The sequence below is a fragment of the Quercus lobata genome, chromosome 10 (assembly GCF_001633185.2).
Source record: "Quercus lobata isolate SW786 chromosome 10, ValleyOak3.0 Primary Assembly, whole genome shotgun sequence".
NCBI lineage: Eukaryota > Viridiplantae > Streptophyta > Magnoliopsida > Fagales > Fagaceae > Quercus > Quercus lobata.
Genome location: NC_044913.1, coordinates 24,943,106 through 24,960,194, shown reverse-complemented (window position 1 = coordinate 24,960,194; position 17,089 = coordinate 24,943,106). Strand labels below are relative to the sequence as shown.

At 32.0% G+C, this 17,089-nt stretch overlaps 1 protein-coding gene across 1 annotated transcript; it reads right to left on the bottom strand.

Annotated features, from left to right (window-relative positions):
* Positions 1-7,928: 7,928 nt before the first annotated feature.
* LOC115964551 (disease resistance protein RML1B-like) lies at positions 7,929-9,958 on the bottom strand. The gene is made up of 3 exons (XM_031083839.1): positions 9,920-9,958; positions 8,675-9,337; positions 7,929-8,570 (listed from the first exon to the last, which is right to left on the bottom strand). The coding sequence occupies exons 1-3, from the start codon at positions 9,956-9,958 to the stop codon at positions 7,929-7,931; spliced, it is 1,344 nt and encodes a 447-aa protein (XP_030939699.1).
* Positions 9,959-17,089: the final 7,131 nt, after the last annotated feature.

The window sequence follows — 17,089 nt, the reverse complement described above, 5'->3', positions numbered from 1 at the left end:
ATTTAGTGGAGATGAGGTATGAATGTGCAGTGGTTGATTCAATGTTAACATAAATTAGGGATTTTTAGTCTCAATGGTCCTAATACTAACCTCAATTACATATCTCTGCCCTGTATACTTAATCTATTGAAATTGTTGCATATGTGGGTACATTTATTTTGTTATTGAACAGTTCACCTCATCATTGTTTACCTGTTAATGACTCAATAAGGCTTAAGATGCCCTAGAAGTTATTACAATAATACAAGGTTTGTACCTATTTATACAAAATATGCAATGTTAGAGTTGACAAGTTATTGATACCCTTACATCCAACAATCTAGAATTTGAACTCGCTGCCAATTAAGGTCTTGTACAAAGACGAGAAAAGAGAGAAGGAAATAGACAAGTAGTCTAATAGAGAAGAATATCACAATGCTGAAGAGAACATATTCATGAGTTAGAGAGCGTCATAAGGTATATAATTATAACGCTCCATTGAATCTTCAATAAGTTACAAAAGGCTGGGCTTGGGATAGTATTACTTCTTTAGTTCACCAATTGTATTTTATTTCCTCTTCTTTTTGGGAAGGAAATAGGAGAACAGAGCCCATTTTTGTGAGGCTTTTTTTGGGCCTATTTTGATTGGTTGTGGGCTCCTTATTGCGCAACATATTGCCACTAAGGCAAAATTAAGCTTAGCCCTTGGATCATGTGGCCTGGTGCAATCACTTTCCTTGTTTTGCTCTTTGGTTTACTTGTAAAATCCCAACTCCCAAGTCAGCTCATTGCATAGTCTCTCTCTTATAGTTACAAAACACTTGAGAATTCTTGCCAATCGAAAAGTTCTATGTACACATGGTTGAGTCATTACTTCAAATTCATTTGACTTCAATCACCACAAATTATAAGAACTGCAGCACAGATATAAGAAGATAAAACTTGGATTTTTCTGGAGTAGGTATTATGAAAAGAAACGAACAATACACCAAAGACTACAAATATCTTTAGAGCCAACCAAGCGCTAAAGAAGCAAATCTATAGTCAGCATATCAAATAAGTAAAATAGTGCTTTTTTTTGGGTACATCAAACAAAAACTATGTCATGGGAAAATCTAAGTTAGTATCTATACATCAATACATCCAAAACCAGGGGGAAAAAACAAGCAATCAAGCTTTCATCTTTGTGTCACTGCTGCTCAAGAGACAACTTCCTATCCTCCTGTTTGATGCAAAAACTTTTCCTGTTGCTTCTAATGAACGTTTTTTTGATTCCAACCATTACATTCCTTACTGAGTATTAATTTTGATACAGTTGTGCTACTTGTCAAGACCAAAATCACCAGCACCCTCTTTGCACCAGATTTGAAAAAGGCCTCCTTAATGGAAAGAATAATAGCAGTAGTAGTTAGCCAATTCTAACAACCAGCAAGAACCTTGTACCAATCTCTTGATTTACAAATAAAACAAGTGCCATGCCAAGTAGATTTTTAATTGCCACACCCTTCAACCAGGATAGGAACCTACCAATCTTGACATAGCAAAAGTTGTTTGCCAAAGCCAGGCTGCTCCTGCCAAGTAGATTTAAACCATAAATAATTTCAAAATAAGAAGCTGATCATCTAATATAAATACAACTACGTCCCAATTCTACATAATATGGAAACTCCTAAACCCAACTATATCTATTGTCCCCATCATTCTTTTTTCTTCAATAATCACATTTAATCATTAAAAATAAGCAAAGATAAATCCTATATTTTTTGGGGAAATTATTATTTAAAAATTATAACTAAAGTATTACATGATCTTGAGAACAAACCGCTACATTGTACCTAATCCTGCCCTTGATTAGAGGACTGCTAACAATAAGCTGATCACAGAAGAACTACATGATGATCGCGATGTGGGCATTTATTCCAAGTCAACTTCAAATTTTATTCTTCTTCTAGTAACCAAGCTAAACTACACAACATGATCATGCATTAAAGAAGCTCTCACTATGTTGTTGAGAAGACCTCCAACTTTCCACTTGAAGGAAAGTGTAGAAAGAAGGGTTACCTCAAGTTCCCAACATTGCACCCACCAGGTGCAATATGGTTGAAGGTGGATCAAAATTAACCCGTTTAACCCAACTGCTCATATTTGACTATTGAATCATGGTCTCCATGGTTAATGAGCTCTTTGCAAAACATCCTGCCACTCTGGCCATATCAAACACCATATTATTATATCATTTAATCAAAGTTAAACCTAGACTAGATGTTAAAGTGGAAAGGCCAAGAGATGGTATATCAAGTAGGTCAAAGAAGCAAACCAATAGGCCAACATAATATTAAATGGCCAAGAAAAAAAAAAAGCCATCTAAGAAATGTTATTGACTCATAATGAGAGAGAGAGAGAGATCAAATAACCTATGTTCATACCCCAAAAATGCTTTCTTATTTCTTAAAATCAAGTAAGTTTCTTAATGCATCCAAGCTTCTAATAACCTAAGAAATGACCACCTAGGTTGATAGTAAAATGACTTATTTAGATAACCTGTTTTACCCAACCCATTTTGGATTAGAAATGAGTGCTAGAAAAGAGAACTGTCTTCAATCTATATCTCATTTTCAAAATTTACAATCTTTGTCTCATTTTAAACTACATAAATTTTGCATATTATTGAAAAATTTTGTAGTCACATATTTAACTTGGGTCTTTCTCAAATCTTTCCCAATGTTCCATAAACTAACCCAATAGGATAAAAACCCATGTCTCAAACTACAACTTCATAGATAAACAAGTCAAATTTCACATCATGATAAAAAAAAATTAACCCTTAATTTAGATTTGAAATATAGTTCTCCACCTAAGGAATAAAACCCATATATCATAAAAGCATTCAACAAAAGAGAAACCACAAATTTTATAGAGAACTCCATGTTTTTCAAACTAAATTCCAATCATCAAAGAAATAGATATAGATTTTTTTTTTTTTTAAAAGAAAAAAAGAAAGAAAGAAGGAATTTAGATCAAAATTTTTTTGAACAAAGTGGGGAAGTGTGATCAAAACATGTAAAAGCTGCAAGCACCTATGGTATATTAAGATTAGATTCAGATCTAATTAAACCCAAATGAAATTTAACACGGCATTGGAGATTTAGATTACTTTCCATTTGGAAGGGCACAACAATGTTGCAAATAATAAGAGAAACAAAATATATATTATCATAAATATACCACAATCACCTCGGCCCAAATAAATAATACATAAACATAAGTGAATTAAGCAGGTTATGCACCTTAAATGTATTTATCTTGTATTGGAAGTGTATCCATGTTTCATGCAAACCAATATCAATGAATTCCTGTACATGCACAAACTTGTATTAGTATATATGCACATCTACATTGTCAACGTTAACATTGACACATTCTAGATTTTACAAAAGCCAGCTAGAAAATGTAGGATTCATTTGTATTAACTCTTTACCTCATTGTTCGTGTAACTGCTACTTGGCAAAACAGAGTACAATAGCCTACCTATAACACTCAAACTTTTCTTGTTGCCTAGGTTTATGGAGGTAAGTTCAAATAGAAATTTGATCTTTCATGTCTATATTTGAAATATGAAAAGTTGACTGCTCTTAATAAGGATTTGAATTGTAAAACCCAATAAACAAATGAAAAGGAGAAGGAAAAAGTAGTTTATCAACATATGGTATCGTCGAGTGTGTTGAACCTCATACAAACATGGGAAAGAAGTGAACATTATGACTTAACCATAAATTACTGTTAGGTTCTAAAGACTTAGGATTTTATGTATTTAGAACTCTAATGTGTATTGTTGGCAAACCATGATCAAAACAAGATGTTTAGTCGTGTTTAGACTTGCTCAAAGTTGATTCATTTATGTAAAGTTGGAACAAGCTGATGCAGAAATCATTTATGCTTCTTGGCCTGGTTCGATCGATCGAAGCTTAGGCTCGATCAATCGAAAATCGGGTCAGATGCGTTTTCTGCAGAATTCCAACTCAGCCCTAGTTTTGTTTTAAAACGTTTAGAGTTTTCTAATTTGCCCTAAGTATATAAGGCAAACCCTAGCCACGTTTTAGTGTTGCTCATATTGCTATTTGTGTAAATCTCTTGTGAGATTTGTAAGGAGCTTTCCTTTACATAAGCTTAGGATTATCAAGAAGGAGATTTCTTCAAGAACTTGATAATCATTTAGTTGCTGCCATAAGAACTTAAAGAAACACAAGCGGGTGTGCTTGTACTTGCTAGAGAATCCAAGAAAGAAGGAGTCCGTGGTTTCGGAGCTTGCACGTGGTCGTGTCAGTAAGTTTCTACTGGTCGGTAGCAATAGGATGTTAGTGGTCTAAGTCCTGTTGAACAACTTCGATTCTTTCATAGTGAATTCAGGTTTACCTTGAGGATAGTTAGGTTAAATCCTCCCCTGGTTTTTATCGGTTTGGTTTCCTGGGTGATCATATCATTGTGTTATTTATTTTTCCGCTGCTTTGCATGATATGATTGTTTTGATTGTGATAACCTAGATTTGTTAATTTGGATTAAGTAACAACTTGGCTAATTACCTAGGTTAATCCAATTGTGTTTTTAAGGGGTCTAAAAACTATCAATTACTTATTGCATTCTTTATCTATATGACTACTATAGACTCTATAGAGCGTATATGGCATGCATTAGTGCATGTTCTATAGGTGTAGGTGTGTCTAGTGCAGTAATAATATGTGCCAACTACGTCCCAGCCTGATGTACCATTGATGGTATAGAATCCAAAATTCAAATGCTTTGTCCTTTAAGTTAGCAAGTAGGATATAATGTGGGTTGAGACACATTGATAAAAACATCTACATCAAACCCTTAATGACATCAATAATCCTCTAACAATATGCCAAGTACAGCTCACTAGAAAATCCTATTTATCCAAAATCTGAGCATTTGGAACTATAATTCAAATAGCTAACATGTTACACAATTATCCAATACACTTACAAATGGGGTCGGTTACAATACCATTGCAACCCTATTTTTGTTATATGATCAGTACATATTGTCTGTGCCTAAAGGATGCAACTCTACATAGTGGATTACATAAATGAAAGTTATCAATATTATTAGTGACAGTTCAGTCCACAACTTAAAATAAATATAGTAATCTCAAATAGATAGCATAACAAATATATCTGTGGCAAAAGGAATGATAATATAATTGCAATGCACAGGGTTATGCTTTTAAACAATGACTCATCACAAGGCATATAGATTGTGTCAAAGTTTGCATGGAGCATTTAGTAGAGAAGAGTTGGAGATTTTAAGTTGCAACAGTCCTTATACTATCCTCAATTACATATCTCCACCAAGTATACTTAAGTTGTAGAAATTGTTGCTACATATGGGTAAATCTATTGGGAAAAAAATTATTTGGTTATCTGAACATTTCACCTCCATCATTGTTTGCTAGTTAATGATTCAATAAAGCTAGAGATGCCATTTTAGTTAATCCAAGGTTTATACTTGTACATACAAAAATGTCATGTTAGAGTTGACAATAGAGTTGGGTTGGCATGATGTTACGCAAGTTATTGATACCTTTACTGCCAATGATTTGGAATTATATCTTGATGTGGTAAATGAGGATATCTCAACACTAGAAGATTTTAATTCTGAAACCCCAGCCAATGAAGATTCCACTAAGGCCATAAGCACAGACCTAGACCTCCTGAGTTAGATTTTGGAGAGACAATACTGCTAGAACAACATAGGGGTACAAATAAGATTTGTCATAAAGCAATTGAAAAAATGCGTAGAAATAAATCACTTGATAAAGGAAAAAGTAGAACACACCAGAACTAGCATTTGAGATAATGCCTAAAAGATATGGGAACTCTTCGATGTGAACCTATTCAAATTGCACAAAATGAACAATCAATAAAATAATTATTTGTCACATGAAAAAGACTTAAAACAACAGAGAGTACTTATTAATTATGTAAAAAGCTTACCAAACTGTGCATAAGGAAAATATTTATTATATGGTTACACTTACACATAAAAAAAATAATCTTTCACACAATGCATTAGGGAAAACACTGAACAAGCCTATTGAAATGTCTTCAAAAAAAAATTATTATTGAATTAGTCTAATCTCTAATGAGTCATGAAGCACTATATAAAAGCTCTTGAAATGAATTTTTTTTGGGCAATACAACAACAACATAGAGGTCTAAATTAGATTTGTCATAAAAAAAAAAAAAAGGCTTGGAAATATGAGAATCACATAAAAAAGGAGAAAGTAGAACATACAAGAACCAGCATTTGAGATAACGCAGAAAAAATAAGGGAACTCTAAGATGCAAATCTATTCAAATTGTACAAAATGTACAATCAATAAAATAATTATTTATCACATAAAAAAGGCTTAAAACAACACATAGGACCTATTAATGACCTAAAAAAGCTTGACCAAACTGCATGTAAGAAAAAAATTTATGATATGGTTACATGTAAGAAAATAAGCCTTGCACAATGCATTAGGGGAAGACACTGAACAAGCTTAAGGAAATGTCTTCAGAAATTTTTTTTGGTTAAAGCAGTCTAATGAGTCATGAAGCACTAGATGAAAGCTCTTTAAAAGAAAAAAAAGCCTTGGAGAGAGAATAATATACTAAAATGAAAGGCTTTGCATATATAAAGAAGAAAAATGGTCTCCATACCTAAAGAATTTTCTGTTTAAGATGAAAAAAGAATGGCAAGTTTGATTATCCACTATCATGTGCTTTATCAATATTTCCCATGGTTTGGTAGCTATTATCGCAAATACATTTGCCTCTATATTTGTCACAACCTAGACTTCCTAGATTATTGATGTAATGTTTTAGGAAAGATATGAATAGCCTTATAACACTAGCATTTTTCTTATATACACTGTTAGACATCTACAAGAAAATTCCTTGTTCATGATAGTTAAAGACCTCCTTTTTATATGAATGCACCATGACGTCTTAATTTTTCAAAATTACCTTGTTAGACATTATACTCAAGGTTAATGTTAGTGCCTACAAATCTTAGCCTAGAAGACTTGATGGCTTAAATAAGTTGTTTTTAATTTATTCAAACAAAATTAAGCAATCTATGCCTTATATGTCAGTGGGTTCTAGTTAGCTTAACTGGTAAAGTCTCTGATGGTTGTATAAGAGATCTGGGGTTTAATCCCCACCTACACCAAAAACTGATTGGTGTCTTGGTCTGATGATAAAGAGCTATCATCAGGAGCGGACGTCATAGGTTGAAACTCTCTCAAAAAAAAAAAAAAAAAAAAAAAAACCTTATATGTCAACTATTAAATTCCTAGATCCTACTTCTATCTACACTTTGAGAAGATGAAGGACCTATTTATTACACATAAAACAGTGAAGTATTAGCACCAAAAACTAAATGCATTAACCTGTTACCATTCATGCTCAAGTTGCCAGCAGCTAATATGACATATCAGATTAGCTGGCCCCTGAATGAATAGGCCATTAAATTGAATGAGAATCTGCAAAAATATCCTTTGCTCTTCCATTCCCAGCCGAGCTTGCAAGCTGGACTTGCAATGAAGTTGATGATGTTTGCTGAAATCCAAAGGATAAATCCTCAACAACCAGCTAACAATAGAAATACAACAGTGTAATATTTACAGTAATTTACCATTATATATATATTGAACCTACTCTTTTGTAAAGTAAGAGAGTGAGTTCATTCATTCAGCCCAAAGTAACATTTTATCAAATACTTGATGTGCTTCCTCTCGTGCCTCCTAAATAATTTTCATCACCACAACTGCATATATAGTTTGAATTCATATTTGGTTACTCTGCTTGTAACTCACTTGGGATTAAAAAAAAAAAAAATGAATTCAGAGTAATGATGTTACCTTGGCATATTTGTTTGAAGTTCAATCAAGAGGTTCTCATTTTCTTTAGTGGTGGACATGGGTTGAAGTCAGTATCCTCATTTGTTGCGAAGTTGCAAGGAGGACAAATGCATGACACATGGACTCCACACCTTTCTATTGTAATTTTTGTTATTTTAGGATCATAATTTGAACATTCAAATCGAATCTCAATGTCATTCCAATCCCCTAGAATTATGTCTTCCAAAGACCTATCTCTTCTATAGTGGAACCACATAAAAGATGATGGAGGTAAAATAAAATTAATATGTACAAGACCTCTTTCAAAACCATTGATGCACATGTAGACAGAACAGGTAAACATACGAAATTCATATTCATATGGCACATCATCCTTCAGTTCCACTTTTAGTGCAACACAGAAAGCGAATGATGGAAGTTTCCGACCGACCGAGAATGATATGGAACTTCCAACACTTTGATGGTTGAACCACCACTTTGGAATCTTACTTCCTGGAAGTGCAAGTGAATAATAATCATAAAGTTTCCATGTCAAATCCGTTTCAGATGTAGCTTCATCGAGATCAAATTCTGATTCTGATTCAAAGTTTGTTTCAGAATCAGAATCCTGATGCCGCATTCCCTTTGCACATACAATATTTTGTTGAAGCCCTATAAATTCTCCAAACTGCTTGCCATTAGCAAAATTAAGAAACTTCAGTTTAGCAAATTTAGTAATAATCTTCAATTAACAAAAAAAATTCTATAACTTTGAGAGAAAGAAAGAGAGACCTGATTCAATAATCTTCTTCTTGATTGTGAATTCAATGAATTACACCCTTTTGCAGATACAACGTGTATACAATGTGGAAGTCTTGGAATTTTCGAAAGGTTCCAGCAATAGTGAAGCACTAGAATCTTTAATTGGGGAAATATGATAGCAATTTCAGGGAGGGTAGTAATGTTGCTGTAAAAGATATGTAGACGTTCTAAATTGGGGAAGCAACCAGGGGTATTCATGGCTTTTGGAAATTCATCACATTCATGCATAGAGAGCCTCCTAAGATTTTGTAAATCAGAGATGTTACTTGGAACATCTTTCACGTTTTTTAAACTTATTGTTAACTCACGAAGGCCAGTGAGATATCCTATTGATGAAAGCAACGCTAATCTTTCCGTTCCCTGGTCAAGACTTTCAGAGCCAAAGAGATAAAAGCTTTTAAGAGATTTCAACTGGAGCTTTGTTGGTAAAATTCTAAGATTTCGGCATTCATTGAGATTCCATATTTCAAGCTTTTCAAGAAGTCCAACGGACTGATGAACCTCAACTAAATTTTTGCATCTAAAAAGCTCCAACTCTTTTATGTTTGGAGTAATCACTGATAAGTCGGGTACTTTTGTAATATTTTTACAATATGTGAAATCTATATATTTCAATGTTTCGAATCGACACCTCTGCAAAAGAAGAATTTTTTTTAATAAAAATTTATTAGTAAAATGAAAACAAAATAAGGCTACGAGCTCATTTAAAAAAAAAAAAAAAAAAAAAAAAAAAAAAACTAAGAGTATATATTAAGAAATAATAACGGTTCAATTATGAATTATAATACACACTTCTAGAATAAAAATGTTAAAGGTACTACAATTTTATAAGCATAAAGCTTACAGATTAATGTGGCAATAATGTGATTGGTAGGCTTCAACCACCTCATAAATAAATATTTGAATTGTCTCTTTATAATTTGTGACACATCAATTTGTAGCACTACTCTTTTTTTTTTTAAATAAAAAAAACATTTGTCCATAGTTCATTGATTTGCATAATAAATTATTTATGGTTATGTGTACATTTTAAAATATTTATGCACAATTTGATTTTGTTTATTAAAAAAATTTATAGAAATTTTATTTTATATAGTAATAAATGCAAGGTTTGGTTTTAGCAACAACAAAAAAAGAAAAAAAAAGAAAAAGAAAAAAAAAAGAACCTTAACTTATTCTCTAAATAATAAGAATTTATAAATGCTATGATTATACCTCGAAATGCTCATCCAATTTAATGTGGCTACTTCGCATGTTAAGTACAACGAGTTTTGTAGGTTCAAAGGTGGATGGCAAGGATGATAAAGGAAATTCATTCCAATCAAGTAACCTTAATCCATTTGGAAGAGATTTAAGGTCTTCACAAATTACTTTACGAATTGTCAAATATTTGAGACTTGTCATCTTTTCAAGATTCAATTGCATCTTTCTTGGTTGTGGCAAGGACAATGTTATGCCTCGAATTTCATCTAATCCCTAATTGGACGAAATATCACATGAATCACGTTAGACAACATAACATATGATTATTTAATTTAAAACAAAATCATATTCAGCATTAAAATGATATATCAAACATAATGGGAAAAAATTAATTACATTTGCATTGTGAGAAAAGGGAAAAGGTAAATCAAAAGGACTTATACCGTATCTCTATTTAGTACTTCAGGAGCATCCTCATAACACAATAGCCTTCTATGTTTTTTTGACACTTCTGATTCTTGTCGAGCTATTTCCAAACCCATTTGTTGTATTAGGTCATGCATCAATAATTTGTCATCTTTTGCAACAACTGTGAGAGATTTATCGATAAGTTTTTCAATATCATAGTATGGGTCATGAAAATTGCTACTTTGTAATATATCTACAACCAAATTCTTGTAGAATCCTTTAAGAAAACATGCAATATCAAGGAAAATATCCCGTTGAATTTGGTCCAATCCATCGTAGCTTATTTTAAGTACTTCTTGAATATCCGATTTAGGAATTCTTTTGTACTTATCTAATGCACTTTTCCAACATTTTAAATTTTTGTCATATAAATCATCACCTATTATTTTTAGAACTAATGGAAGTCCTTTGGCATAACCTATAAATTGGTGTACGATCTCCAAATAATCTTCTGTAGGCTTGTTTCTTTTGAATGCATGTTGACAAAAGAGTTCATGAGATTCACGGTCATCTAATTCCTTAACCTTATAGTAAATTAAATGACAATCTTCTCGCAGAGCAGATAGCAACTTTTTCTCTCTTGTTGTGATAATAATTCTACTTCCAGAAGCAAACCAGTTGCATTTTCCAAGCAAATTTTCTACTTGGACTAATTTTTCCACATCATCTAGAATTAAGAGAATTTTTTTGTGCTGAATCTTTTCCATTATCACATTGATTCTTTTAGATACACCATGCACATTCAAATTTCTACCCCCTAAGATCTCATAATAAAGTGCCTCTTGTAATTGGAGTACACCATCATTTGTTTTTGAGTTTTCTCTAACATCCTCTAGAAAGCTACGTCCTTCAAAACGATATGCAATTAAGTTAAAAATAGCTTTTGCAATTGTTGTCTTACCTATTCCAGGAAGACCATGGATCACTAACATGCGAACATCATTTAACTCAATATCTAAGCAACAACTTATTTCCTCTACGCGGGAGTCTATTCCAACTGGGTATTTAACAACAAATACTTGCGAACAATTTAATTTAGCACTTGAGATCTCTTCAAAAATTTCTTGGATAAACCTAAATTGAGGGCGGCTGCCAATCACAAAGCATTAAAAAAAAATGTTAGAAATAGAAATATGATCCTAAATTGAATTCAAATTTGTTTAGCTTTTAAACTACAACTGAAATTTTGTTAATTAAATTAAATGGCACATTGAGCTATACTGTCAATACAAATACTTTTTATTTTTATTTTTTATTGTTCAACTAGGATATTTGGCTTTTTGCACAAAGATGCATGGAAAACCTTCTTTGGAAAAGAAGATTTTCTAAAGATTATGTGAGAGAAGCTTCTAATTAATTGATAACAATATCGATTATATATTCTTCCCTTGCTATCATTGACTGTTGTAGTTTAACCAGCTCCATAATGAAAGATATGATCAAAATATAATAGTTTCATAAAAAAATTTAAAAACAAACAAACAAACAATATAGCTTCTGGGAGTTGCTTTTTAATAATAAAATTTTGTGGTGATAATAAAGTAGTGATTAAATACATACTCATTTTTGTAATGCCAACCAGATAAATTGCCAGCTTCATTTAGAGCAACCCTCCATCTTTGCACCTTGTTCATGTCATACTTGAAATTTTCTTCATGTTTTGCCAGCGCTTCTCCAAACTTTCCCTTTTGGCTACGTACTTCTGATGGATCTACCTTGTAAAAAATTGGAAACACCACTTGGCCATTCTTTTTACATTCAAGAATTTTGACAAGTTCATCCAAACACCAAGTGGAAGATGCATAGTTTTTAGAGAATACAATTATCGAAATCTTTGAACTTTCAATAGTTTCGAAAAGTTCATTGGAAATTTTCTCTCCTCTTTGGAGATCATCATCCATGAAGGTGTTAATACCATTATGACGCAAAATACCATTCAAATTGCTAGTAAAACCATTGCGGGTATCTTCTCCTCTGAAACTCAAGAACACATCATATTTACATCGTTGGGTGAAAGACGAAGAGAAGGCTCGTTTATTAGTTAGAAGAGCCATTGTGATTTGGATATACAAACGGTTGAGAAGATCTAAAGGAAAGAGGAGAAAGAAAGATGTGACGAAATTGAAAATGTTTTAAGAGTATAAGAAAGCAAAGAGAATGAAAATTATGAAGAAGAGATTTCTCAATGGGTTTGAGAGAGAATGGGAATGGCAGAGTGAAGGAAATGAATGTTAGATTTAGATAGTTGTGGTGAGGTGAAGAAGAATAAGAAACTCAAATGTGAAATTATAGTAGTAGCGTACTGCTTTTTTTTTTTTTAATTATTTATTATTATTTTTTTATTATACAAGATAGAATTTCTACTCTAGCCTAATCTAAGTATATATGTGTATGAAGCTCCCTCTTGGAAACTTGAACCCCGACCCTTGTCCCCCATACCCCATAAGCACTTATACTTGTGGAGTGATTAGCGCACCAAGGATGCGCGGTGGTAGTAGTAGTGTACTACTACTTCCATAGTTGGTGGTCCAAACGTGTAATGTAATATAAAAATAGAAAATTGGTTGTCCAATGTGGTAAAAAATACTTTGGAGTGTCATTTTGCTCACCATTCTGATTAACTTTCAAACTTTCACACCCTCTCACAAACATTAACCATAAACATAGAGACAAATCCTCTACAATGCTACAACAATAACTAGTGTAGTAGTGGTGGGTACCCACCTCGCCTTCTTGGCTCTCTTGCCCTCACTCACACGCACCTTTTCGAGTCTCAAGTCTCTATACTCCAGTCAATGTCTACACCTACTCTTCTTTTCACCACCACTTTCACCAGCAACAAATCTTCTCACCTTGCCTCTGCTAGCCTACAAACACCATTAACTGCATTCCACTCTCTAAGCCTTTTTTGTTTTCATGGGTTTTTCTCTGATGAAAATTGTCTATTTATCACAAATAGAGAAACTTTGATGAACTTATTAAAAAAATTGGATTTGATGGATTGCTTTAGGTTTTGTTTGATTTTTCCATTTTAATTTTGGCTATAAGGAGAGTTCAAGCAAACAAACAAATACATGACAAATTGTGATTAGTAGAACACAAAGAGTGGGACAAAGGAATATTGATTTATTTATCGAATTGACATCCAGTGCAAAATTGTCATCCTTATCTTTTAGAAACTAAGTTGGTTAGTTTTGAGAAGTTTTAGACCTAATTGATATTAACTCAAATCTCAGGGTAATTTTCTAGAATTTACCCTAAATTATTGTTAACCAATCAATTATAGTAGCTATATATTTGCGAGATTGGGAAATAAATATATTTAGCAAACAAAGTAGTTAGAGATAATATTTTATTTTTCTCGGAAAAAAAAAAGGAAAAAAAGATATAGTATGTGTATGGGTAGAAATTATTCTACCCTGCCTCTGCGTTTCACGCCTTTTTAAAAAAAAAAAAAAAAATTGAGAAGCACGTGAACATAAACCTGTCAGTGGGTTCCGTGCACACCACCTCGTTGACAACCAAATTTGCATTGGAATGGCACTGTTCATTGGGTCCCATGCACTGTTCACAGGACCCACAAACTTCTTTTTTTAACAACTTTTTCATTAAAAATGGGTCTCATGGTACTATTCACACATTTAAAAATTATTTTGTTACAGTGTTTTCAATTTTTAGTTTTCAGTTTTCAGTTTTAGCAAAATAAATCGTATCCAAACGGACTCATAATATTTTTATATTTAGCAGGTGGCCGCCCAAGCTGGACTTTGGAGAGTGCTCACTTTGAAACTTTTAGACCCAGTAAAATACTCTGTTTCACTTTCAAACCTGATTGAATTCATCCGTATGACCCAATAACCAATCAATTAATATTTATTTATTTGCAGATACGGTAAGGTTGAAATCTTTGAGTCTATATTGGTTGCTAATGTCATTCTATTATACATACAGTTTATGATGACTGATTTGGTCCAACTGGATTCGATTAAAGGTCATTGCTGATGTGTGTTTGTATATCAAAATACTGTTACGTTGGACTTGGGGGACAATTGCGATTTCCAAGTTGTAAAGAGTGTAGTAAATCACTAACTGTATGAACATGTCAAAATCACCGGCATGCGTAAATAGGCTTCAAATTATTAAGTATATGTTTGGATCCAGATGAATTTTCCTGCGTCTGGCATTTTGTGTTTTTCCCTTTTTTTTTTTTTTTTTTTTATGCACGCGTTTTAGTTTTTAGAGACAAAGTGCACTGTTCATGTATTGTTTATGCACTGTTCACTCACTGTTTATGGGACCCACAACTATTTTATTTAGAAAAAAAAAATTAAAAATGGGTCACACGACACTATTTACATATTTAAAAATTATTTTACTAAAGTATTTTCAGTTTTCAGTTTTCTATCAAATCAAAATCCATTTCATCTCTAACTAAAACAATGTCACTTTGAAATTAACAAGGGTCCTTATTTTTTTGGCTTGTTACCTTGTCCTTCTTATCCAAAGAAATTAATATAAATAATGAAATTAAATAAATAATTGATAAAAGTAGAATTTCATTTTCGTAGTCTCTTTTTATTTTATTTATTTATTTATTTTTTTAAAGTCATTTAATTAAAAATGTTTATAGGTCTTTAACGAAGCTCTATTATTTTAAAAAAATATCCTGTGAAAAAATAACTAGTCAAGTAATTTCTAAATTGAGGCCTTTAAATAGTATGTTTAAGAATTATTGAATGAATAGAAGGAATTAAATAAAAAATAAAAAAAAAATTTTGAAGCCAAAAATAAATTATTAGAATGCAATGAAATAAAAATTCATTTGGCAAAAGTCTTGTCACTTAGTGGCATAATCTGCTCCCCTCTATTTTTACGAGAGAGAGAGAGAGAGAGAGAGAGAGAGAGAGAGAGAGAGAGAGAGAGAGAGAGAGAGAGAGAGAGAGAGAGAGAGAGAGAGAGAGAGAGAGAGAGAGAGAGAGAGTTATAAATGAGATGAAAATTGTCTATTTATCACAAATAGAGAAACTTTGATGAACTTATTAAAAAAAATGGATTTGATGGATTGCTTTAGGTTTTGTTTGATTTTTCTATTTTAATTTTGACTATAAGGAGAGTTCAAGCAAACAAACAAATACATCACAAATTGTGATTAGTAGAACACAAAAAGTGGGACAAAGGAATATTCATTTATTTAATGGGTAAGAATTGACATCCTGGTGCAATAAATCTCATTTCTATCGCAAAAACTTCACTTGTTCGCCCTTTACTTTTCTACAATTTTTTAACTTTTATTTTTATTTTTATTTAAGGGTTTTCAAAAATATTACACCAAGAGTGTATTTGGCCCCCTATTTATTTATTTATTTTTGGTCTCAACTATTTTACAAATAATCTAACTTTAGTATTTTTTATTATTTTTTAAAAGTTAGTTTTTAGTTTTTTTGACACACATTTAACATAAAAGTTACCAAAAATTATATTTTTGATAAATGATCCAGTTAACGGGTGCTCTTAGAGCACTTGTTAATTGACTACTTAAAAAAAGTTTTAATACTACTTTTATGGAAAATATAAAAAGTTGTTAAAAAACTTAGTAACTTTTTTACTTTTTTCTTTTCCCATAAAAAAATTTAAAAAAAAAAAAATCTTAAACCTATGCTCTTAGGCATCCATTAATTTTTCCCTTTGATAAATACTATGAATATATGCCATTGCAAATAAACTGTTTATAGACGCACTTGAGATCTTAAATACTAATATAAACAAACTTTTTTCATAAATACACCCTTACACTCCAGATTAAGACCTGTAATGGATTAGCCACACAAAAAATAAAGGTCATGTAGTGTGTTTGGGAACAACTTATTTACATATTATTTGTTCATTTATTATATGGCTGGTAATGTAATGGTATCATTCCAGCCACTAAACTGATACAAAGACCCATAAAACGTACGAACTACGACATCAAACAAAATCCATATCATTAGTACAAGAGGATTTTCAACTGTTTCAGTCAATAAAAAAAAAAAATCATTAAAATATGTTAAAAAATTTTGATTATAAAACTTGTTACTTCAGCTAATACATTATGCTAATGTACTTACGCTGATATATGGACTTACACAAAATATAGATTTTAAATTCTATGTTTATAAATATATAATTATGTAAATACGTATATACACACACAAGGCCAATATTGACTACTTTGGTTTAAAGGATAAAGTGATGATTTACCTCCCTCCATAATGAGAAGGTATTTGATGTATCAAATATATATAATGCCTCTCTCACATATAAGGGGGTCTCACACTTGTGGGGTCCATCCCATGTGAAAGGGGCCTTATGAATGGCCCTTACATATGATACTTTTTCCATAATCACAAAAATCATGGTAAAAAAGTATTTCTTATAATATTATATCAAATTATTCATATAGCTTCTCAATAAAAGTGAATATTATGTGATTAGATTTTATGCTTGTGAATACTAAAATTAATATCGAATTAGTTCGATGTGTATTGTATGAGTATATGTTAAGTTTCACATTGGGCATATTTTGGATTAATCTAAACTTTATAAACAACTATAAGAAAATTCAATTGTGACTGGACTAGTTCTCCTCTCTACGTAGGAGCTTTTCTCTCTCACTCTAGGTGAGTCTTTCTTCCCACGGGGCTCAGGCACTGTGGAACTCCAAGAAAACACAAA

Excerpts from the sequence above, each read along its gene's own strand:
- LOC115964551 (XM_031083839.1), bottom strand. The coding sequence starts at position 9,958 with ATGCGAAGTAGCCACATTAAATTGGATGAGCATTTCGAG. Across the intron at positions 9,338-9,919 it reads AATTGGATGAGCATTTCGAG|AGGTGTCGATTCGAAACATT; the intron begins GTATAATCATAG and ends CTTCTTTTGCAG. Across the intron at positions 8,571-8,674 it reads GAAGAAGATTATTGAATCAG|TTTGGAGAATTTATAGGGCT; the intron begins GTCTCTCTTTCT and ends AATGGCAAGCAG.